At 41.2% G+C, this 24,862-nt stretch overlaps 1 protein-coding gene and 1 long non-coding RNA gene across 3 annotated transcripts in view; one reads left to right on the forward strand and one right to left on the reverse strand.

The window, feature by feature from the left end:
• TEX14 (testis expressed 14, intercellular bridge forming factor) overlaps nucleotides 1-24,862 on the forward strand; it is a 132,578-nt gene that overhangs the window by 89,690 nt on the left and 18,026 nt on the right. The window contains exons 14-26 of the mRNA XM_075994432.1: nucleotides 376-1,289; nucleotides 4,485-4,591; nucleotides 8,912-9,037; nucleotides 9,240-9,328; nucleotides 11,265-11,543; nucleotides 12,722-12,822; nucleotides 14,443-14,562; nucleotides 15,903-15,969; nucleotides 18,565-18,646; nucleotides 21,240-21,302; nucleotides 21,812-21,939; nucleotides 22,907-23,112; nucleotides 24,364-24,460. Coding sequence (XP_075850547.1) covers nucleotides 376-1,289; nucleotides 4,485-4,591; nucleotides 8,912-9,037; nucleotides 9,240-9,328; nucleotides 11,265-11,543; nucleotides 12,722-12,822; nucleotides 14,443-14,562; nucleotides 15,903-15,969; nucleotides 18,565-18,646; nucleotides 21,240-21,302; nucleotides 21,812-21,939; nucleotides 22,907-23,112; nucleotides 24,364-24,460 — 2,379 coding nt within the window. The remainder of the gene's footprint in view (nucleotides 1-375; nucleotides 1,290-4,484; nucleotides 4,592-8,911; nucleotides 9,038-9,239; nucleotides 9,329-11,264; nucleotides 11,544-12,721; nucleotides 12,823-14,442; nucleotides 14,563-15,902; nucleotides 15,970-18,564; nucleotides 18,647-21,239; nucleotides 21,303-21,811; nucleotides 21,940-22,906; nucleotides 23,113-24,363; nucleotides 24,461-24,862) is intronic.
• The window catches only part of LOC142861944 (uncharacterized), a 54,879-nt gene continuing 43,530 nt past the window's right edge, over nucleotides 13,514-24,862 (reverse strand). For both annotated transcript variants that reach the window (XR_012913063.1, XR_012913064.1), the window contains exons 3-4: nucleotides 13,939-14,077; nucleotides 13,514-13,801 (exon numbers count right to left, since the gene is read on the reverse strand). This is a non-coding gene — a long non-coding RNA (uncharacterized LOC142861944). The remainder of the gene's footprint in view (nucleotides 13,802-13,938; nucleotides 14,078-24,862) is intronic.

Raw genomic sequence — 24,862 nt, forward strand, 5'->3', positions numbered from 1 at the left:
CTTGTGTGTGTCAAGAAAGCTATGTGGTCCTTAAGATTCAGGGGCCTGTAATTTGTATGTCCTGATAGCTATGGATGTATGAACACCTTATAAATGAAGCTTAGAATGTTTTCCCCAGGGTTTGATTCCCCTCCCCACCCAACCCTCCGCCCCGAAATTTCTGCTTCATCCCATATCAAAATGGGAACTTTCACCTAGGTTAGAAATACCATCCCTGCTCTCTGTGAGTATATCCAGTAGTCTTCCACAACTGGGAAGGGAGTGGGGAAATAAAAGCTGTCTTGTGCATTCTTGTCCTCTTGAACAAGCCCAAGGCTGCTTAGTTGCTGAATGTGATCACTTTAATCAGTTGTGTGTTGCTATTCTTTTTAACAGGCAGTCAACTTCATTCACCAAGGAGTCACTTTTCTCCCACTGAGGAGAAAAGAACACCAGATCCTCAGGCCCCAGGTCCCAGTCTGAGTGCCAAGGAGACTCAGAATCACGACACTCGTGATCCATTTGTGGCAGAAGAGGCCAGTAGCCCCAGCGTAGGTCAGGCAAGCCTCTATAGCTTCGAAATCAATGAAATCTACTCAGGCTGCCTGAACTTGGAAGATGACAAAGAGGAAGAGCCTCCAGGAGCTGCTTCATCTCTTGAGGGGAATAGACCAAACCAGGCAGATGAACTGAAATCCATGGAAGAAGAGTTGGATAAGATGGAGAGAGAGGCCTGCTGTTTTTGTGATGAGCATGAGAGCTCTTCAGAAGCTGACACAGTGCTCTCCTTTGAGGACTGGGACTGGCAAAATGCTTCACTTGGTTCACTCAGCCTGGCTGAACCAACCAGAGAGGACAAGGGCAATGTGAGCAACAGGTCCATGACTGAGGAGTACATCAGTAAATGTGTGCTCAATCTAAAGATTGCACAGACATTAATGCACCAGAATGCCAGTTTGCTGAGAAATACCCAACAGAAAATAGATAAGCTTGAAATGATACAGAAGGAGCAGGAAGAGCGCACGTCCTTGTGGGCTACTTCAAGAGAGTTTGCAAACGTCTACAACTTGCCTTCAGCCATGGGTCCTCCAGCTTCGAGTTATAATCCTCCTGTCGTGCAGCAATTGGGGGGCCAACAGCCAGATAACAGAGGCAACTGCCCAACCCTAGAAAGGTTTCCAAGAATAGTCAAAGACTTTCAAGGAGGACATTTTGGCAAAAGGTCCAGGAAAAAAAGTGGTTGTGACTGGAAACCTTTCATCCAAGTCTCCGAAGAAAGCACAAGGGAGCGATCAGAGACGGCCCATCAGGTAACCTAAGTGGGAGGGAGGGGCAGCCTAAGCAGGACCCGAAAGCCAGGAACATTGCCCCAACTTGGCTGCAAGGACTGACACATAAATGCGACCAGCTTGAAGCAAGGTCCTCTTGGCTTTGGGAAATAAGTCCTCTAGGATGGAGTTCCAAGGTAGAGACTCTACCTCACACCGCAAACCCAACACACAGCCCATGTTCTGTGTAATTTCACATGTATCAGATTGAACCATATGAAATTGCTGTGTTTTTTTTTTTTATCACAAAACTAATTTTATTATATTTTTTCATATTTAAATTTCTTGGCTAAATATCTTCACTGTCCCAATGATTTCTGGTTATTTTCTTGATGGACACAATGTCTTTACCCTCCTTTGGATTTTCCACACATCTCTTGACAGCCTAGGTTGCTCTCTGCTTAGATTCTCTCTCCAACATGTTTACTTTAGGCTGGATTTTAACCTACCTTGATCTCAAGCACATGAAGTCTGAATTTCCTCTTAGTCCTTTCTCTCTCTGATTCTTCATGTGGGTTCCCACACCTTCCTCTGCTCCTTCCTCCTCCGCTATGCTGTTTTATAGGTTAAAACAGGTATTGGCAATTTCACGTGGTTCAACTTACAAGATATCTTAGGCAGATATCTTATATCCCATTCTAAGTTGCTTATTCATTCACTCATTCATTCATTCATTCATTCACTTAATGAACATTTTATAAAGGCAGAGGCTCTGTTAGTCCCTGGGATATGATGATGAATAAATTACAGGCTCTGCCTGTAAGTAGCTCAGACACCAGTGGGAGACTGAGGGACCTGGTGGTCAAAGAACACACCTTAGAGGAGGTGAGTAGACACCATGGGAGTTGGCTGGGAGGAATAGCTTGAATCTTACAGAGGTTGCTGAGTGATTCCATAAGGACAAGGCCCAGCCTTATTCCATGTCCTGGCACCTAGCATGGTACCTAACACATAGAAAAACTTGATAAATGGTCATTGAGGGAATGAATGGATGAATGAATTTGAACAAGTTCACGCATAGAGAACTGGCTGCCTCTTGAATCATAGAATTTTGGAGCTGAAGGTCCCTCAGACATGGATCAACCCTATCATTTAACAGAGTATGAAACTCAAGCTTGGTGGCTTAAACTTCACAAGGTCTAAGATAGAGGTAGGGTAGGAGAGGTCTGCCCCACTGGATTTTATTACTGAAATTGTTTAGAATTGCTGGTCCATGGTGATAAAAAGTAGGCCAACTTTTAGTGGGTTTTATTACTGGTTTAAAATTATTCACGTATAAGCATCCTCTCATTGCTCGTACAGGGCAGACAGCTCTCTCCTTGTCCCCAAACTTGCTACACTACCATCACGGTCCAAGCTGGTTAGAGGAAGGTCTCCTGACTCATAGTCTAGTGTTCTTTCATCATACCATACTGAATTTTAGTGAGGCTTCAATCCTCACTTAGAACATTGGGAAAAGCAGTGGCATTTGTTTTCATATAAAGAGAAGGCTCAAGGAATTTACTTATATCCTAATATTTCTGTTTCTATCAAAAATTAGAGTTTGCTAGAAAACTATTAGAAATAACTTTTATATATTATGTGTTGGTTATCTATTGCTCTGTAACAACAGAAGAGAAAAGCCCTAAACTTAGTGGCTTAAAATAACAATGGTTTATTATTTCTTGTAATTCTGTTGGTCAGGAATTTGACAGGGTTCACCTAGGTGGTTCTTCTTTTCCATGTTCCATGTGGCATGGCTGGGTCACTCACTCGATTGCATTCACCTGGAGGTTAGGCTGGGCAAGAAGGTCCAAGAAGCCTCCACTTATATGTCTGGTGCCTTGAGCTCCAAGTGGCCTCTCTCTCTGTACTTGGCTTCTCACCATTTGATAAAGCTTCACCCAAGCTTCTCAACTACATGGCAGCTGGCTTTCCAAGTGAAAGCTAAAACTGGCAGGCCTCTTAAAAGCTGGTCCCAGCCCTAGCACTGTGCCATTTCCATTGCTTTCTGTTGGTCAAAGACAGTCACAAGGCTAGCTCAGATTCAAGGGGAGGAAAATAGACTCCAACTCCTGGTAGGAGGCCTGACAGGGTAGACAGGAGGGAAGGAATTGATGGCAGACATTGTTGGAAACCATCTACTGGTATATATGACATGTATAAAACACTTATACCATATTTATTTTTTCTTTTAAAAGTTCACCCTCTTTTTCTAGCATCATCAGGGAATAAAAGCATCTCCATCTAAGTGAATTTTTCAGACAATTGAAATTTATTCTTTTAATTTCCTAGTTCTTAAAATTTTAATTATATGAAAACATTACAAACTTCCTGTTATTCTAAAATCCATTTTGATTATATTCTAAATATATTCTAACCTTTCTTTGGTGACAGTGCATTTTTTTGAACATCTGTTGTTGTGAGGCTCCGTGACACAGAGCTATCTTCAGCCCCTACTGAGGAGTGTTTGCCCATACAAAGGCCTGTAGAGCTCATACTTCAAGGAGCTTGTGATAATTTTTTATGCCTCCTCTCAATTTTACACATCTTGCTGCCATTTCCAAACCCCACATTTGTTGCTTTATTTTGCTGTAGGCTAGGAAATATAATTAACTAAGTTTGTTAAAATTATGGTAAATTGGGATAAGTAGATACCAAAAGTCTTTCCTTTGAATAAAGCGCATAGACTTTCATTTATTTTGCTTTTGCTATTTCCAGAGTACTGTAGCCTTTATTTTACTGTATTTTATTTTCATAGCATCCCTACTGGTAGGTATTTTTGTCCCTGTTTTATGGATAAGGAAGCTGAAGTGTAAGATTCTCTTAAGTTAGTCTGAGTATGGCTGAGACTAGAACCCAAGGCCCAAAGCTCCTGCCACAAAGATCTGCTGCCTTCACATTAATGTAGATGGGAAATGCTCAAGAAAGTGTTTGGCCTTTTTATTTCTACGTTGTCTGCTCATTTTCCACTTGCATCCTGTCTGGACGAGGTTCCTGGGGGCCAGCATTTCTAGGTAAAGGCCTCCAGGAAAGAGATGGGTTACTAGATAGGAAACATGAAAAGGGAAATTGTCTTGGTAGGTCTGCTTTTTTCTACACGTTTAGCAAGAATGGCTTTGAAAACAACAATGTAAGAGCAGAGGAATTCTCTCTTTAAAGCACTGAAACGTGTTTTTTGCTTTTTTGCTTTTTAAGCTGTTGACTCTTTGTGGCCCTGGAAAACAGAACATGGGTAAACAATTTCAGCCTGCTCAAGGAGCCAAGGATAGTTTGGAAAGAAGCAGGAACCAAAATACCAGTAGGTAGGTCAACATTTTATTGTTCTTTGTGTCACTGTGCCTTTAGCCTCTCATGTGACCCTAAAGTCACGTAATGGTCTTCATATGTCCTGTGACAAAGGGACTGTGAGTGATGAAGAGCAATGCAGAAGCAGACTTTATGGCAGCTTCTCCTGCCGAGTGAGTGGGAAGAGCAGTGGAACAGGAAGTTGTAGGAGACGTCAAACGCCAAGTGGCTGTGAGGTTCATCAGACAGAACTAACTCATCAGTTGTCAAAAGCAAAGCATCTTGCCTTTCTAAAACTGCCCAGATAGTATTTCTATTAATATAAAATGCCTGCTCTTCCATTTACCAGTGTTCCAGAAACCAAATTAATTGGAAACCAAGGTTGTTTAAAGCAAGCATCACTGACTTTATAGGGAAAGTTGAACAATATCAGTGTTGCTCTGGGGTATCTGATTTCCAGCCAGATCAATGAAATGAATTAGCTTTAGCACAGATCACTGGGAGGAGAGTATATATTACACTGAGGTTTTTTGTTGTTGTTGTTTGTTTTTTTGAGACATGCTCTTACTCTGTTGCCCCCAGGCTAGAGTACAGTGGTGTGAGTACAGGTGTGATATAGCACCCTGCTACCTCAAACTCCTCAGCTCAGGTGATCCTCCTGCCTCAGCTTCTAGAGTAGCTGGGACTACAAGCTTGTACCGCCACCACACCCTGGCTAATTTTTGTATTTTTTGTAGAGACAGAGATCTTGCTCTGTTGCTTAGGCTGGTCTTGAACTTCTTGCCTCAAGCTATCCTCCCTCCTCAGCTTCCCAGAGTGCTAGGATTATAGGTCACCATCCTTGGCAACACTGAGTTTTAAAAAACTTATGTAAAATAAATTTTGTTTTATGTAGGGGGAGTTTTTAAAGGGGTGATAATGTTTTTCAACATAAACTAATACATCAGTTTTAGTTTTTCTTTTCTGTAGATAAATGATAGCACTAATCAAAAAAAAAACAACAATTTTTTTTTGTTGTTGTTGTTTTTGAGACAGAGTCTTACTCTGTTGCCCTGGCTAGAGTGCCTTGGCATCAGCCTAGTCACAGCAGCCTCAAACTCTTGGGCCCAAGCGATCCTACTGCCTCATCCTCCCGCATAGCTGGGACTACAGGCATGTGTCACCATGCCCAGCTAATTTTTTCTATATATTTTTTGTAGGCCAATTAATTTCTTTCTATTTTAGTAGATCTCGCTCTTGCTCAGGCTGGTTTCAAACTCCTGACCTTGAGCGATCCTCCCGCCTTGGCCTCCCAGAGTGCTAGGATTACAGGCGTGAGCCTAATCCACAGTTTTGAAGTCAGTTTTTCTAGAAAAAAATAACTTCTTGTTTTCCTCTCCTTAGTGGTGACTGAGACTAATGACTCGAGTTTTGCTCTTCCTTTCATGTTGATAAGTATGTACACAAGGGGGGCCTGGTGCAGTGGCTCATCCCTGTAATCCCAGCACTTGGAGGCATAGGTGGAAGGAATACATGAGAGCAGGAGTTTAAGACCAGCCCGAGCAACATAGCAAGACCCCATCTACAAAAAGTTTTAAAAATTAGCCAGGTGTGGTGGCATGTTCTTGTAGTCCCAGCTACTCAGGAAGCTGAGGCAAGAGGATTGCTTGAGCCCAGGAGTTCAAGCTTACAGTGAGCTATGATTGTACCAATGCACTCTAGCCTGGGCAACAGAGGAAGACCCTGTCTCTTAGGAGAAAAAAAAAGTACATAAGGAGGAATTAAGGAAAGTGCCCGCAGACACATTAGATCAGTTTATTTTTTATTTTGTTTTTAGAGTCCAGCGGCTTTTATTAGGTTTGTCTCCTATACCATGAATTCATAGGGAATAGATTCTGGCAGCTCAAGGTCCTTTCTTTGCTTCTCACAGGTATGCCATACCTATTACACTATGAATTCATAGGGAACAGGTCCCAGCACCTCAGGCTCCTTTCTGTCGCTTCTCACAAAGTGTGAGACACCTATTATGCCATGAATTCATAGGGAATAGGTTCCAGCAGCTCAGGCTCCTTTCCATTGTTTCTCACAAAGTGTGCTACTCTGGGTGGAGCAGGCTGTTGCTTCAATTGAACCCAAGTATCTTTCTCTTTGGCTTCCTTCTTTTTTCTGATCATTTTCCTCCACACGTTTCAGGAAGCTATCTTGGCTCTTAGAGTGCTTAATGTGCTCAATACACACATTAATCCTCTTGGCAAGAATCCTGCCCTTAACTTGTTTATTTACAACAATTCCAACAGCATGCTGGGTAACGTAGACTCTTCCAGTTTTGCTGTGGTAACATTTGTGGGGCATGCCTTTTTGAACAGCACCCATTCCCTTGATGTCTACAATATCACCTTTCTTGTAGATTCGCATGTATGTGGCCAAAGGAACAACTCCATGTTTTCTAAAAGGCCTAGAGAACATGTATCGGGTGCCTCTCCTCTTTCCCTTTGTGTTTGTCATTTTGGCGAATTACTGGAAGATGGCAGCTCTGGCTGAAAGGAGATCAGTTTATTTTTTACCCTTATGAAGGGAAGTATGAAGGATCTCAGAGGGTTTAGCACTCACACCACTGATAGAAGCAGATGGGGTGACATTACCACCATTAGATGACAAAGAAAACCCATAGTTCTGGTCTCCACTGCTCAGCTTTACCCTATTCCTCCAAAAAAACAAAATGAAAAAGAGAAGTTTATTTTCCTGGCTATCTAGCTAGTCTTTTTGCATGCTTTAAAAAAATAAAGTGACAGGGCAGGGGAGGCAACACACATAACCTAAACATTTGTAACCCCATCATATACTGAAATAAAAAAAAAAATAAAGTGGCAATTACTATAACCTGGTGGCAATTTATATCCCAATTTTTCACTTGTTAGAATGTGAGTATTAACTCATGTTATTTACAAAAAAAAGCCCTGTAAACTTATTTTGAAATTGTTGGATTTCACCCATTGTTCAATTTTAGGTTGTTTCATTTTTATTCTGTTATAAAGAGGCACAGTTAGTTATAAACGAGGCCTTTTTTTTTTGCATTTTGGATTATGTCAAGATAGATTCCCAGAAGCAGAATTACAACACCAAAGCTTTGGAACATTTTAACAATTCTTTTTTTTTTTTTTTGAGACAGAGTCTCGCTTGTTGACCAGGCTAGAGTGAGTGCCGTGGCGTCAGCCTAGCTCACAGCAACCTCAAACTCCTGGGCTCAAGCAATCCTTCTGCCTCAGCCTCCGAGTAGCTGGGACTACAGGCATGCGCCAGCATGCCCGGCTAATTTTTTTATATATATATATTAGTTGGCCAATTAATTTCTTTCTATTTATAGTAGAGACGGGGTCTTGCTCTTGCTCAGGCTGGTTTTGAACTCCTGACCTCGAGCAATCCGCTCGCCTCAGCCTCCCAGAGTGCTAGGATTACAGGCGTGAGCCACCGCGCCTGGCTCATTTTAACAATTCTTGATAGGCTAGGCACACGGTGGCTCACACCTGTAATTCTAGCACTGTGGGAGGCCAAGGGGGGCGGATTGCTCAAGGTCAGGAGTTCGAAACCAGCCTGAGCAAGAGCAAGACCCCTTGTCTACTATAAATACAAAGAAATTATTGGCCAACTAATATATATAGAAAAAATTAGCCGGGCATGGTGGCGCATGCCTGTAGTCCCAGCTACTCGGGAGGCTGAGGCAGCAGGATTGCTTGAGCCCAGGAGTTTGAGGTTGCTGTGAGCTAGGCTGACGCCATGGCACTCATTCTAGCCTGGGCAACAAAGTGAGACCCTGTCTCAAAAAAAAAAAAAAAAAAAAAAAAAAAACGATTCTTGATAGCTGTTGCCAAAAAACTCTTTAAAGAAGCTGATCGTTTTCTGCCATTAATTTACAATCATAGATGGAAAAAAAAATTTTATAAATAAATTTTTATGAAAAATAATTATTAAAAAAAAAAAGAAGCTGATCAGATCTGACCTCTCAGATTCAACAGTTTCTCTGCTTTTTGGTCCAGCTGGGGAGTAGGGCATTTTGGATAACAGGGAATTCATGTCTATGCCATAGATCACATATTTTTGAAGTAGGTTTAATAGATGATAAATCATGAGATATTTATAAATTCCCCCCCCCTTCTTTTCTGAGACAGAGTCTTGCTCTGTTACCCTGGCTTGAGTGCTGTGGCTTCAGCCCAGCTCAAGCAACCTCAAACTCCTGGGCTCAAGCAATCCTCCTGCCTCAGCCTCCCAAGTAGCTGGGACTACAGGAATGTGCCACCATGCCCAGCTAATTTTTTCTATATAGATTTTTAGAAATCTAGCCTAGTCGTTTCATTTCTTAGCCAAGGAAGACCTAGAGAGTTCAGCACTCAAGCCAAAGTCACACAGCGAAATAGTGCACTCTTCACTGTTTCAAGCCACCAGCAGGGACTGCCTGGGTCACACAGCCCTCACCAGGATGCTACCACGTAAGGATCCTTGCTATTTGAAAACTGGGGAGTCTGGCACCCTCTGGTGGTATGAAGGAGCCAGCGCAACTCCAGGAGTGGTTGAGGGACTAGGGCGGCTTTCCTCTGGGTGGGCTGGTAGGCTTTGAGTTCTGTTAGGAACTTGATCAAACTGATGTGTTTGTGTCTACTCTGTTCTCCTCCTGAAAATTACGCAATTTAGGATCAGCATGGAATCTGTGTCTTCTGAAATCTATAATGCAAAGTCAAGAAATAATAAAGATGATGGAGAAGTACACTTAAAATGGAAAAGTGAGTATAAAGTCATGGGTTTTTTTTAGACAAAATGAAATTTAAAATATATTTGTGGCTGGGCACAGGTGTAGTGGCTCACACCTGTAATCCCAGCACTTTGGGAGGCTGAGGCAGGAAGATTGCTTGAGGCCAGGAGTTCAAGATCAGCCTGGACAACATAGTGAGACCCCATCTCTACAAAATTTTTTAAAAATTAGCTGGCCATGGTGCTGTGTGGGTATAGTCCTAGATACTTGGGAAGCTGAGGCAGGAAGATCATTTGAGCCCAGGAGTTCAAGGCTGCAGTGAGCTATGATCATGCCACTGCCTGGGCAACAGAGCGAGACCCTGTCTCTGAAAAACATAAATAAATAAAATGTTACTGCATTCTAGCCTGCTCAACAGAGCAAGAAGGAAGGGATAGGGGTGGGGGAGGAAAAGAGAAGGGAAAGGAAGGAAGAAATGTTGGTTTCTACAGTATATATCTGGTCACAAAACATCATCAAACTTCTAAATAAAAACCAAAACACTTCTAACATTAAACATTGAAATAAACAAATGTGAACTATACAACATATGAAAGATTAATAAAAACAGGTAAGATAATTATTTACCCATTTGTTCCAGTTCAGGGTGATAGGTGACCAGAGCCTATGCCAGCAACTCAGAGCACAAGACAGGAAACAACCCTGAATGGGATACCATTCCATTGTAGGGCACACTCACACACATACGCACACTGGGTCATACTGGGACAATTTAGACACACCAGTTCTAACATGCACATCTTTGGAATGTAGGAGGAAACTAGAGTACCTGGAAAACACCCATGTGGACGTGGGGAGAACGTGTAAGCACCACAAGCACCACACGGACAGTTGCCACAACTGGGAATGGATCTTTTTTTCATCAATATTATAATGAGACCAGGTGCCGTGGCTCATGCCTGTAATCCTAGCACTCTGGGAGGCCAAGGTGGGCGGATCACTCAAGGTCAGGAATTTGAAACTAGCCTGAGCAAAAAAAAAAAAAAAAAAGAAAGAAAGAAAGAAATTGCCCAACTAAAAATACATAGAAAAAATTAGCCGGGCATGGTGGCGCATGCCTGTAGTCCCAGCTACTTGGGAGGCTGAGGCAGCAGGATTGCTTGAGCCCAGGAGTTGGAGGTTGCTGTGAGCTAGGCTGACGCCATGGCACTAGCCCGAGCAACAAAGTGAGACTCTGTCTCAAAACTATATATATATTATAATGAAATGATGTTGAATGAAATAATGTTATTCAGGGACCTAGATTAGTTTAGATATTTGATATACAACATTATTAAAGTGGAGAGCATGCAGTGTCACTCTCATTTCCTGTGGGCATTATCCTTTGTATCAGTTTTATCTTGTAAGCTTAAAAGGATACAACGTCTGTTTTTTTTAAAACTGGTGCTTAGTGATGTTATCAGAAATATAGAACATTTGAAATGCAAACATGCATATATATACACACCCACAAAATGTGAGCTCAGTATAGTCTAGGAAGGCTAGACTAACTCAAATACAATCCTTTATTCACTATTGTAGACTGGGAACTTCAGATGTCATTTTTCTTGTTAAATCTTCACAGCAAAAGGGTCTGTTTTCTGCTCTCTTCCACTCCAGAATTTAGCAACAAGAGCTGTTATTTGATTTAACCAGCTGAAATTCCCTTCTCTCACTCTGTCATCAGTTCTCCCCCACCCTCCCCTTCTGACCAAACAGGACTAGCTAAGGATGATGCAACTGTAGAAAGGCAATTATTGTTACAATATGAACTATAGTGGTATTACATATCTCTTTTTTATTTTTTATTATTTTTTTTTATAGTGAAGTCATTTGGAGTGGAAGTTATTACATATCTCTTTAAGGTGAAAGTGTTTGTTGCTAATGTTCACAGTGATGTTTTAAATACTGATTTCTCTTGTGCCCAGTGGAAGTGAGAGAAATGGCAGAGAAAGCAGCTACTGGGCAGCTCACAGTTCCTCCTTGGCATCCTCAGAGTAGTTTGGCTTTAGAGAGTGAGGCTGAAAATGAGCCTAATCCCCTGCTGCAGCCCCCCATTAGAGGCTCTGAGAACATGGATTGGCAGCAAGTTGTAGAGTATCGCAGGGAAGATGACCCAGGAGGAAATGACAAGTTTGACAAAACAGACAACAGTGACGGTGCCCGTGACCTGTGTGGAAGACAGCCTGGGCCTCGAAGCTTCACAAGTAAGTTCAGTTGGGAGAATCAGGATAGGTGAGCTCTCTCAAGTTACCAGCTCTCAAAACAAAGTAACTTCCTGGCATATTGCCTTTGCTTGGTCCCTTCTCCTTTCTTACCTTTCTGGGAGCCTTGAATTCTAGGGGAAAGCAGGATAACCCTGTATTTCTCCCTGTGGCAAATCCAGAGATTGATGAGTTTTTGTATTACTCAAACAGGCTCCTTTGTCCAAAGGAAATAAAATAATCTACATGTACTGACTCTGGCCCTAGGTCTAACATGGCAAGGAATTGAGCCTTCCTTTCCTGGGAGTGGAGGTGGGCCATCAATGCCCACGTCTTTGCATTGTATTCTAAGCTAGAAATAAATCTACTGGCTTCCAGAGAGTCTGTGCCAGGGGAACCTAGAGACAACATTTACTGTCATCAGTTTATAGATTTACAGGTTAAAACTGAAGGCTAGGCTGGGCACGGTGGCTCGTGCCTGTAATCCTAGCTTTCTGGGAGGCCGAAGTGGGAGTATCGTTTGAGCTAAGGAGTTCGAGACCAGCCTGAGCAAGAAAGAGACACCTTCTCTACTAAAAATAGAAATTAGCTGGACAACTAAAAATATATAGAAAAAATTAGCCGGGCACGGTGGTGCATGCCTGTAGTCCCGACTACTCGAGAGGCTGAGGCAGAAGGATTGCTTGAGCCCAGAAGTTTGAAGTTGCTGTGAGCTAGGCTGACACCACGGCACTCTAGCCCGGGCAACAGAGTGAGACTCTCTCAAAAATTAAAAAAAAAACCTCCCAAAACTGAAGGCTACCTGGTGGTAATTTGCTTAATCAGGGTATGGGCTATTATTTCGAGCTGCTTATAAATCAGAGAAAAGTACATCTAATATTGCCTTTTAGGCAGAAAATCTGTTGGCTTGCTGTTTTTTTTTTTTTTTTTTTTTGGTATTTAGAATCTGTTCCTTGTCAAGCATCACTCTTAAACGGGTGGGCAAAAAGATAGAGGATCCAAGTCTGCATTTGGAGGTCAGGCTAAACAGTTTCCACTGTCTGGACTGAACCTAACATAGGGGACTTGGCCACACCTGGCAGAATATGTATGCATGTCTTCTGTCACACCACATTTTTGCCCCTTCCATGCTATCTGAGTATCACTCAATGACTTTGGCCCTGATGTGTTACAATCATTAGGTATCAGGCACCTGTCCCCGAGAGAAAATGAGCAACCAGAGCATAATGAAGCCTTTCAAGCAAGTTCTGATGCATGTGTGCTCATTGAGAAATCTTACAGTGTAAGTAATATGGCCTGAGAGCCAAGTTGAACCTACGGATCTAATGAAGTAGAACTGAGTTGTCAGTATGTATTATGATACCAAAATAACATCTGTAGTAGTTCTTTCTGGTTGGAGCATGTGTCCTCATGTCATTGACACAAATAAAGTAGTCTTTCCTCCTTGCCTGGTACTTTTTTGAGTCAGTTCAACTCAACGTCTTGTGCATCTTGGAGTGTGGGGACAACACACACAAGTGTCAGATTAGCTCTGGTCCTTGAGCTTCCCATCTAGTTGGGTAGGCAAGACTAAGCTCAGCAGGTGACTGAGATCACATTGGGGTAGGAAAAGCAAGGCTAGGGTTGTGATGAGAGTGCCTTCACTTAGCATGTCCTCTAAGACCCAGATTCAGCTCTCAGCTCAGTGGAAGGAATGCGGTTGTGCCTGGCAACTGTGCCTCAGCAGGATCCATTCATTTCCTCTCATTTGCATTGCGGTTACAGCCTTGCTTCAGGGGTTTAATACATTCTGGGCAATAGTCCAGCTGGATTAAAGAACCAAAATTTGTTTATTGTCATTGACATGGGGCCATGATCCTTTAAAGAATATAGACAGCAGTTGAGAATGACGAAATGTAAGAATACGATAAGGATAAAATGTAAGGTCTTTTGACGTATAGTATTTAATCATAGCATACAAACTACTCACAAGATCAGTTTATTCTTTCTTTCATGTGAGGGCTAGAAGGATGTGCTACCTTAAGCACACTGGCTGGGCTGGAGAAGGAGTCTAATCAGGGTAGCGGGGAAGGTAATGGGGAGGCCAGGCTTGTCTGAGAAATTTCAGTTTCGTATGAGAGTTAAGGGGGAGCAGCTGGTAAGTGCACAGAGAGGGGAAGTGTGTGGCAAAGCAGTGTCCGAGGCTATACACCACAAATCTCTGCAAAGAGATGACTGAAGGTGGAGAGAAGAGCCAGTTGTCTGGCCATGGTAATCAGGGCCTGAATGTAGCAAAATGAACACGAAAAAAAAGGTTGGAGCAGAGAAGCTGAAGAAATAAATCTGTTACTTTAAAATAATTTAATATTTTGTTACTGAGATTACATTGCTATTTTACAAATCATGCTCCTTTGCTTACTTTTAACTGTAGTATCCAAGAGACTCCCAAGTTCTGAGCAGCCTCAGCCTCTGTAGGAAGATGCCAACACACAGGCTATGTCTGTGATCTTAAGGGATTGGGGTGTTTAAATTCAGTCCCCATACAATGCAAAATTCTACTGGAAAAAAAAGGAAAGAAAAAAAAATTCAGTCCCCAGCTAGAATTGTCTAGGGCTTTTCTTGTTACTTATTAATAGAATTTTAGATCAGAAAGGTCTCCTAATGCCCCCCCTCTTCTGCCAGTGAGGATGCTGAGATTCAGAGGTATCATTCCTTCACACTTCTCCAGGCAGTTCACAGCTGCTTCTCCCACCAGGAAGGAGGCAGAGGCCTGTGCTCAAATAGGCAAGGAGAGCCAGCTCAGAGTGGCTCACAGACTGCTGGGTAATTTTAGATAGCCCTGTTATTAACTCTGCATCCAGCTATAAAGGGATTTGGTTACAATGAACAGCAACTTAAAAGTGATTTCCTATATTATTAATAGGATCAGTCCATGCAATCAACTTGTTCACCTGAGTCTTCTGAGGACATAACAGATGAATTTTTAACTCCAGACCATGAATATTTTTACTCCACAACTGCTCAAGAAAACTTAGCTCTAGAGGTAAAAATCACAGTTCAGGGTAAAGTATATTTTTAGCTTTCTCTGTTGCCTTATTTCTTTTAAGTTATTTTTATTGAGAAAGATAGCTTACATATAAAACCGTACAATGTCGGTTTAGCAGTGTTTCTCTACATGTTTTGAAAAATCATCTGAAAAATAAGATTTTTGAGGATAAAAGGTCATGTGCCGTTTCTCCCAAAATTGTGATTCCTGCATTTGTATAGCACTTTGTACTTTTTTTTCCAAAACATTTTTATTCATACTACCTAATTCGTATATTCTTCCTGTGGAGAAGCTAAGAAGGCTATCCTTTCTCTGAAGAAGTGGTGATCTGCAGATGAAGAGAATTAACTCCAGCCTGCCAAGCTTTAGTGGTAGGAGAGCCACGATTGAGACCGGAGTTCAGCAACAAACATGAGACTATCCAATACACCAGGTTTTCTTGGGAATCTGCCTAGCTTTTGAAAGAACGTACTTGTGTAGAGAATTTTCATTTACAAAATGACATTTGTTGGATTCTCTTATTTATTTATGTATTTTCTACCCCATATTCTCCATAACCTGTCACCATTTGGGGATCTTTTATGAATATGAAAAGGTAGAGAAAAGGAAGATTATACATGTCAATCACAGCATTTGACTGTGTATAATGTCCACTTGTCTGTACTGCTGAAAACTCAAATTAGAACAATTTTCCATTATTAACAATCTTTTAATATTTACTGTGAGCAGACCGACATTAAGAAATCTTTAATAAAAAATACATATACATACATACATACATATATAATAACATATATATATAAAGTATGACATACAAAAGTGTACAGATCTTAAGTGTATGGCTCATGAACTTTCACAAACTGAATACAAGAAATGAACTCAAGAAATGAAACATCACCAGTCCCCCAAAAGACTCCCCTGTGCTCCCTTCTAGTGGCTTCTTCTTCTCAAAAAGAACCATGGTTCTCACCTCTCACTTCATAGAGTAGTTTGGCAGACTGGGCCACTTTTTTCAGCCTTCTTTGGCTCTTCTGATAAAGCTCCCAAGAACCAAAATATCTCTGTTGGAAGATTGGGGTGAGTAGGGAATGGTGCTATAAAGAGGGGAAAAGTCACATAATTCCTCCTCACAGTGGGAGGTGGGGGAGGATTTGTTGAGGGGGGTATATAGTACAAATAAGTACCTAATGTCTGTGAAGCAAGTTTGTTCTTTCTCTATAAAAGATGCAGGGACTTTATGAAGATTTTCAAGGTTTAAGAACATCAAGAAATTTTCTCAACACTTTAGTGATATGTCTGCCTCCAGTGAACCTCCTTTTTCTTTCATTCTTTTATAGACCTCAAGTCCCATAGAACAGGACTTTGAAGGAATACAAAGTGCATTTGCGCAGCCTCAAGCCTCTGGTAATAAGCCCTTAGGGAAGATTCCTTTGAGAATCACCTGCCTTCACTTTCTGTTGGATCACAGATGTTTAGAGCTGAAAGGGTCCTTGGAGACAGCCTCATCCAGGCTTTTCATTTTAAATTGAGAAAACCTAGGCTCAGTGATTTCCCGTCATTAGAATGAATCTTCACCAGCCTCATGACATCCACATATTGGGTTATTTATTTATACCTCCCCTAGCATTTTTATAGCTCACATAATTGTAGTAGTTTCTTCTTTTTTCCCTCTGTAGTCTCTCACTAGATTTCAGGCTCCTTGGTGGCACCTAGCAGGTGCAGTTATCTTCGCTGAACTGACCTGGAGGATTTGCCCAAGCCACACAGCTAGTTATCAATACAAGAAAAACTAGAACTAAGTTTTCATGTTTTTCTCCACTTTAGAATGCAGAGTCTCACCAATATTTCCCTTTGCTTGCTCAGCACCTTAGCAAAGAGTTAGTAACAGGCAATGGTGCAGATAAAACTTAATAGCCACCCTTTGGGAGGCCTTGGATTCTATATAACTTAGTAGAGGCTTTCTATTACATGAAAAGTTAACCTTGGACCAGCATCCAGGACTGTGGCACAAAACAAGATGTAAAGGAACTATTCTGTTACATTTAAAACATTGTGTACTTTTGCTCTTTCAAGGTATGTACCCATCTATTTTAAAACAAGAGTTATCTATCTACCAAGCTATGTAGCTTTCCATGGTCATGTCTCAACTCCCTAACCCCAGACAGGGTGGGATTATGAACTTACTCCCTTCCTCCCACTGCACACAACAGCTTCTAACTCTAACCTTGTTGAAGCCCCTCGCCAGAGCTGGTAGCATTTTAAGAAGCTGTAAACTTTTAGATGAACAGTTAATTTCTCAGGATAATATGTATTTTTTTTTTTTTTTTTTTTTTTTGAGACAGAGTCTCACTCTGTTGCCCAGGCTAGAGTGAGTGCCATGGTGTCAGCCTAGCTAACAGCAACCTCAAACTCCTGGGCTCAAGCAATCCTTTTGCCTCAGCCTCCTAAGTAGCTGGGATTACAGGCATGTGCCACCATGCCCAGCTAATTTTTTCTATATATATTAATTGGCCAATTAATTTCTTTGTATTTATAGTAGAGATGGGGGTCTCACTCTTGCTCAGGCTGGTTTCAAACTCCTGACCTTGAGCAATCCTCCCGCCTCGGCCTCCCAGAGTGCTAGGATTACAGGCGTGAGCCACAGCGCCCAGCCAGGATAATATGTATTAAAAGTCCCCAGAGTCTCAGGCCAGTCACTTCTTCCTGCTGAGCCTCTGCCTGTGTTCATTTTCTGTGGGCTTGGCCTTTATGTAGCCAATTTACTTGTATTTGGAGGAGGGTTGAGTGAGATGGAGAAGTTGTAGGAAAGACAGGTCAGAAAACCAGGGCCAGTTCAATAAAAACAATTGAAGTACATGAAAAATCCTCTGAGTTCTATTCTTTTCCCTTTTTTCAGCCCTTATCTGCCCCTTTTCCACTTAGGGCTCTGATATATGTCTCCTTCCACAACAGGGGACATCACGGGTACTGTGCAGTGCATGTTGGGTTCCAAGCCCCATTTTGCCACTGGCTTTTTCTGCATAAACTTGAGCAAGTTCCTTCTCCCCAGGGCCCCATTCTCCTCTTATATAAAGTAAAAGAGGGCATTGGACTCTAAAATCTCTAAGTTCCTCTCCAGCTCTAAATTGTGCTTATTAGGAATTAGTTTATGCTTTCTGGGTGTTTGTCAATTTAAAAGAGGGTCACAGGAAGAGGAATCCCAAATCTCTCCACTGGTGGGGTTTCAGAGCTCCTTGGTACCTGCTAAGTGTGGCAGTGTTCTGGCGGGCCTTCCTAGTCCCTCCCAGGTCCTCTGGACCTAGGGAATGGAGTTTGGGGGAGTCATGAGCATTTAGAAACAGGGCAGGCTGCTCTGTATGCCGCTTCTCTATGAATAGAATAGGACAGTGGTGGGAAAGAAAATGGATACTGGCCCTGTCTGCCTGGAGGTCTGCAAAGCATCTTACTAAGAATTGGGGAGAAGTAACTTCAGACACTCAGTGCCAAGGAAAACAGAATTAGCTCCTTAGTACTCAGGATCCCACTCCCACCCTCACTCTTTAGGTGGTGTTTGATGGCCAAGAGGTACAATTAGTGCTCTGGGGATGCCCAGCTATGGTCTTTTCTGTTTAGAATCTTTAGTGAACAGTTTTTGGTCTCAACGCCCCCTGGTGTCTGTGGACAGGAACCGGGTCAGTGCCTTGAAAGGCAAAGACAAAATAACATTTGTCTCTAGAAATAACTGTGTGGTTATACTGAAAGGCCAGTAAATGGCTTGATTGTATCCCGAGTGTCAGAATATAGTTCTCCCCTCTGAGCAAGGAAAATAAACTTTCAGAGCAAAAACCTCTTCTACAGCACTCAGTCCAAACCCAATTAGGGAAGCACTTTGTTTATCCCTAACAGAATCCCTATTTCTCATTCTGAACCAGACCAAGGGAAATTCTAGGGATTGAAAATAATAATCTGAGTTGGCAAAAATTCAGTAAAAAATACATTTACTTTAATTTATTCTTTCAGGTGAGGAAAAGTTCCAAGTGACAAAAATTCTTGGAAAGAATGCTGAGATTTTGACCCGGTCTAACTTTCAACCTATACAAAGGTATGGACTATTACTATCTTATTCACAATTTCAGACTCATAGAACGCATGTTAAATGGTGGTAACGCTCCATACATATACTGTTTATCTTGGATCTTGGGATGTATTAGCTACAGTCTTATAAAAATTAGGTTTGGGCAATTTAGCTTTCTTAGGACTTGTTCAGCAGAATTTGAGTGGTGCTAAAACGGAGTCATTATCTGTACTCAGATCCTGATGCTGCCTTTCTATTCGTGTGGTCTTGGTCCAGGTTCTCAGCCCCTCTATTCTATTTTACCACCTGTAAATAAGGTTAAGAATTCTTAGTGGGAATGTTCACATAGGAATTGAAAGTAATAATGTAACTCCTGGGCATTTATCCCAAAGAAATGAAGACTTATGTTCACACAAAACATATACATGTTTATAGCAAATTTATTCATAATAGCTCCAAACTGAAAACCCAGATATTCTTCCCCAGGTGGATTATTAAACAGGCTGTGGTACATCCATACTACTGAGTACTACGTAGCAGTAAAAAGGGATGAACTATTGTTCATCCCTAAGTGCAAGCAGCTGGCTAAATCTCCAGAGAATTATGCTGAGTAGAAAAAGCAATCCCCAAAATGTAGTTACTGTATGATTCCATTTATATAACATTCTTGAAATGACAAAATTATAAAAATAAAGACAGATGGGTGGTTGCCAGGGGTTAAGTAAGGGGTTGGGGAGGAGGGAAGTAGTCATGGCTATAAATAAGACACATGAGGGATCCTTGTGGTGGTAGAAATGTTCTGTGTCTTGACTGTATCAATATCAATATCCTGGTTGTGATAATTATTCTATAGATTTGCAAGATGTTACCATTGGGGGTAAAGTGGGTAAAGTATATTTCTTACAATTGCATGTGAATTACAATTATCTCAAAATAAAAATTTAGAAAAAACTAATAATAGATGTAAAGTGCCTGGCACAATATTATTCCATTCATTTTCCCTTCACTGGGCCTCAGTTTTCTTAATTATAATAATTATAGCTAGTATTTCTTAAGCATCTATCATATGCCAGGCACTCTGTTTTGTGGTCTAATTTAATCCACTTAACAGGATAAAATTCACTTAACCCTCTAAAGTTCATGTTGTTACCTCCATTTTGCTAGCAACAAAAGCAAAGTTTAGAGAGTTAGGACAGACTAGATTATGCTACATAGCAAACAACCCCTAAATTTTAGTGGTTTAAAACAACAAAAGTTTATTTTTTGCTCATGCTTCCTAATCATGTCTCATGGGTTGGGGTGTTCTGTGCTGTGTTATCTTCTATTTGAGACCCAGACTGAAGGGGGCTCCATTTTTGTGCTTCCCTGATTGCTAAGGCAGGGAAAATGGAACATAGTGAATTTTGCACTGTTAAATTTTCCATCCAGAAGTGACTCATCACTTTCACTCATATTTCATTGGTTAAAACAAGTCCTGTGGCCATTTGTGTAAATCAAGAGGGCCAAAAGTACTGTTCTCCTGTGTTTGGCAAGAGAAACAAACATTTTGGTGAACAGAATTAATAAAGTCACAACTCCACTCCAGTCTATGCTCTTTCCTTTATACCATTGGTCTCACAAGGTTTTGCAAGGATTAAAAATGTAAAAACAGGCCGGGCACAGTGGCTCACGCTTGTAATCCTAGCACTCTCGGAGGCCGAAGCTGGTGGATTGCTCGAGGTCAGGAGTTCGAAACCAGCCTGAGCAAGAGCAAGACCCTGTCTCTACTATAAATAGAAAGAAATTAATTGGCCAACTAACATATATATATAGAAAAAATTAGCCAGGCATGATAGCACATGCCTGTAATCCCAGCTCAGGAGGCTGAGGCAGCAGGATTGCTTGAGCCCAGGAGTTTGAGGTTGCTGTTAGCTAGGCTGACGCCACAGCACTCACTCTAGATTGAGCAACAAAGCAAGACTCTGTCTCAAAAAAAAAAAAAATGTAAAAACATATGGAAGGATTTAACATGGCATCTGGCTTATAGTGTTCAATGAGTATTAAAATTGAATATTAAATATTGGTTACAGGAGAAATGGGTCAGGTTTGTCTTCAGTATTCTCTTCTGGCCATTTTTCTGGTACAAGCCTCTCTTGGCCTCTGTTGCTACTCTAGACCAGGAAGCTGTCTCACAGTTGCTAAGGCCTCCTGGCTGTGCCCCAGGCTCCAATGTCTACTCCCAGCAAAGTGCCTGTGCTCTGTTGCTTTTCTCAGAAACTTGCTCACTGTCATATAGAGTCACTGACTGATTTCAGAGCTGGGCTGACCCTGGAGAGTATTTAGTCAATCTCTAAAGAAGAAATTGAGGCCCAGACATGCTAGAGAACTTGCAGCTAGTTAGTAGCAGAGCCAGAACCAGAACCCACGCTTCCTACTTCTGAGTTTACTGCCCTTTCCACTGCTTTTCACACTGGGCTGAAAATTAGTCCCTTGTACCAAGCTAGTGTACTTGTTGACAGAGGGGATTCATATAATTTTCTTTCTTTTTTAATTATTTAAATTTATTTTTATAAAATTTTTATTTCTTTCACCAAGATAATGGACAGGATGAAACATAATTTTCTTACTTTCTCTCTCACAGTGCTGAAGGTGAACAAGAAGAGACATTAAAGGAGTCACCAAAGGAACTGAAAGAGAAAGACATGTATGGCCACCAAAGAGAGTTGCCTAAGGATGATTGTGTAAAGTCTTGGTTTTAAGGGAATAATATTTCCTTGTTTATAAGAATCTATATTCTTTCCATTTTTTATGTATACACTTAATGTGAGCATATTTCTCCTTTCACCAAAAAGCTGTTATCAAATTCATGATGTGATTTTATAATTAATAGCATCTTATAATCAAGGAAATACAGTGACAGTAATAATGTAAGTTTATACTTCAGGTAGATTTAATCTGTTTTCCACATAAATGTCTTTTTATCTCTGATAACATTTATTTTTAGCTGCTGAGATATGCTTAAAGTTATCTCTTTTTAAGATATTGTCTAATATTCTCTTTAAGATATGTAAGATATTCTAAGGTATTCTCTAATTCTGGCCTATTGTCAAATAAAGATTTTGTTAAGAGTATACTTAAAAAGTACCTCTCAGGAATATATTGTTTGATTTTTCTAACCATCTTCTCACAATTACTGTGTACTCTCCTCTTTAGATCATTGACAGATATTCAAGACCTGTCTAGTATTTCCTGTGAACAAGACAGTTCTTTTAAGGAAACCTCATGCAAAACACCCAAAATAAACCATGCACCTACTAGTGTCAGCACTCCCCTCAGTCCAGGTAATCACTCATAGGGAGGAGAAGCATTTGGGGGAAAGAACTTACAACCCCTGCCCATTGACTCTGGGAACTCAGGCCATGGGATCAGATCTGGTGGCTGTTTTCTCACAGTGCTGAGGTATTATTTCCTTTTGGCCAAAACTGCAGGGGATAATCCCTTGGGAGGCCAGGTAGGGTTGGTGGTGTTGGTTATTGGGCAGTCATTGGGAGGTTTTGGTTAGGACTGCGGTGACAGAGACATGCAAATGCAAAATCTACTCTGTACTCTAAGCATTACAAAATTTAGTGCAAAACCACAGGATTTTCTAGAGTTTGCAACATAAAACAGTACCCTATGCTTAAACATATGTAGTTCTTGAGTCCTGCAACCATATACCACCAGCATCAAATATCTTTTTAGTGTCATTTCCAGTATATTTGTGATTTAAAATATCTCTCTTTGGCCGGGCACAGTGGCTCAAGCCTGTAACCCTAGCACTCTGGGAGGCTGAGGCAGGAGGATTGCTTGAGCTTCGAGACCAGCCTGAGCAAGAGCAAGACTCTGTCTCTACTAAAAATAGAAAGAAATTAGCTGGACAACTAAAAATTAGAAACAATTAGCCAGGCATGGTGGCACGTGCCTGTAGTCCCAGCTACCTGGGAGGCTGAGGCAAGAGGATCGCTTGAGCCCAGCAGCTTGAGGTTGCTATGAGCTAGGCTGATGCCACGGCACTCGAGCCCAGGCAACAGAGTGAGACTCTGTCTCAAAAAAAAAGAAAAGAAAAGAAAAATCTCCCTTTATTTCAATGGCCAAGTTTTTATACCTTGAAGAACTGTGTTTCAGATTAATGATTATTTTAGTTATTAACAATTTGGAAAATCCCTGGTATAAGTATAGAGTTTTGTGAGTTTGGGGTGTTTTTTTTTTGTTTTTTGTTTTTTATAATGTAAAGGATTCAGATACTGACTGCCGCCTTTTTTACAACAGGGTCAATGTCTTCAGCTACCAGTCGCTATAAAGACTGCCTTGAAAGTATCACATTTCAGGTTAAAACAGGGTCTACGTCTTACAGGGACAGTCAAGAATCTATTCCAACTTTGTCTGATAAATTTACAACTGTCCAAGAGAAAGCAAAGAGCCTGGATTCTCTCCTTACTTCCTCTGTAACTCCTCCTTCAAGACTGACTGATCTCGTAAGTATACCAATTCGGCATTACACACTCATGGAGTCAGCCCAAAGGGCTTCAGTAAGTGCCAAGACTTCTCCAGATCCATTAAGAAAGCAAGAAATAAGCTGGATCCTCTCCAGGCTTCCCTGGGGCTCCTCTCCTGCATCTGTATTATAGGAGGCTTAAGTTTTGCTTCCTCCTTGAAGCCTGCACTGGTTGCTTCCCTGAGAATTTTTATTGATCTCCACCTTCTCTGAACTCATGAACTAATAGCCTGTAGGAAAAACACTTAATTGTATGCTACTTTCTTCTTCTCCTCCCTACCTCTTCCTCTTTTATTTCTTCTTTTTCTCTCTCTCTCGCTCTCTCGTATTTCATATATGTAGTCTTTTCAATAATACTACAAGTTCCTTACATTGTACTGCTCATTACAAACCTTTGGCTGGCTAGCACAGTGGCTCACGCCTGTAATCCTAGCACTCTGGGAGGCTGAAGTGGGCAGATCGTTTGAGCTCAGGAGTTCGAGACCAGTCGGAGCGAGACCCCATCTCTACTAAAAATAGAAAGAAATTAGCTGGATATCTAAAAATATATAGATAACATTAGCCAGGCATGGTGGCGTATTCCTGTAGTCTCAGCTACTCAGGAGGCTGAGGCAGGAGGATTACTTGAGCCCAGGAGTTTGAGGTTGCTGTGAGCTAGGCGCTTATGCCACAGCACTTTAGCCCAGGCAACAGAGCAAAACTCAGTCTCAAAAAAACCCTGTTGTCTGATCATTCTGTGGACAGACTGATCGCTTGCTTTGGCCCTCAATGGAAAATTTATTGTCAACTTCCTTGTGAATTTGGCTCACAAAAGGTCTCACTCACTTTGAAGTAGGAAAATGACAACTAATTTTATGCTTTCATTCAACAAACTGTTAATTGAAGCAGGTTTTAAGTGCCAGGCACCATGTCAGGCCCTCTTCCATGCATGCAAATGTGATTAAGAAAGTTTAGCTAGGCATGGTGGCACATGCTTGTAGTCCCAGCTACTAGGGAGGCTGAGGCAGGAGGATCGCTTGAGCCCAGGAGTTGTAGGCTGCAGTGAGAAAGAAAGGCCTGATGTAACACAGAGGTAAGTGCTGAGTGCTGAGGCAGCAGAGGCGGATAAGAATGCTTTTCAGAGGAAGTGACATGTGAATGAGTTGACTTAACAAATCAAGTGGAAATGACTGAGTTGCATGTGCTTTTTTAACTCAACAGAAGTGTTAGTTACCACATTTATCTCTTTTAGAAAAGATTGTCTTCATTTACTGGGGCTGGTTCCTCCAACATTGCTAAAGCGTCTGACATATCACCCCAAACCACCCAGAGAAGGAGCCTGCCTAAAGGTACCTTGTGTTTAATATCAAAAATGAAGTTTATAATAGCCAATTTAAGGGAGGCTTAAACTAATGCCCAACAATCTTTGATGGTACATTAGGTTCCAACAAAAATGCTGTTTTCCCCCAACTGTAAAAGTAAAACACGCTAATTATGGAAAAGTTGGAGAATAAAGAAAAGCTTAAAAAAGGAAAACCACTACAATTTTTTTTTTACCTCATGTACTATTTTGGTGCATATGCTTTTTATATTTTTATAAATACATAAAAATATTTTTAGCATAGTTGAGATCATATTGTATACCAGTTCTGGACTGCTTTTTCATTCCGCCTTGATAGATTTTTGAGAATTTTCTCTTGTCATGAAAAATTATTCATAAATATATGTAATAGCCGCATAATAGTCTATTC

Source organism: Microcebus murinus, chromosome 18 (genome assembly GCF_040939455.1).
Source record: "Microcebus murinus isolate Inina chromosome 18, M.murinus_Inina_mat1.0, whole genome shotgun sequence".
Classification (NCBI taxonomy): Eukaryota; Metazoa; Chordata; class Mammalia; order Primates; family Cheirogaleidae; genus Microcebus; species Microcebus murinus.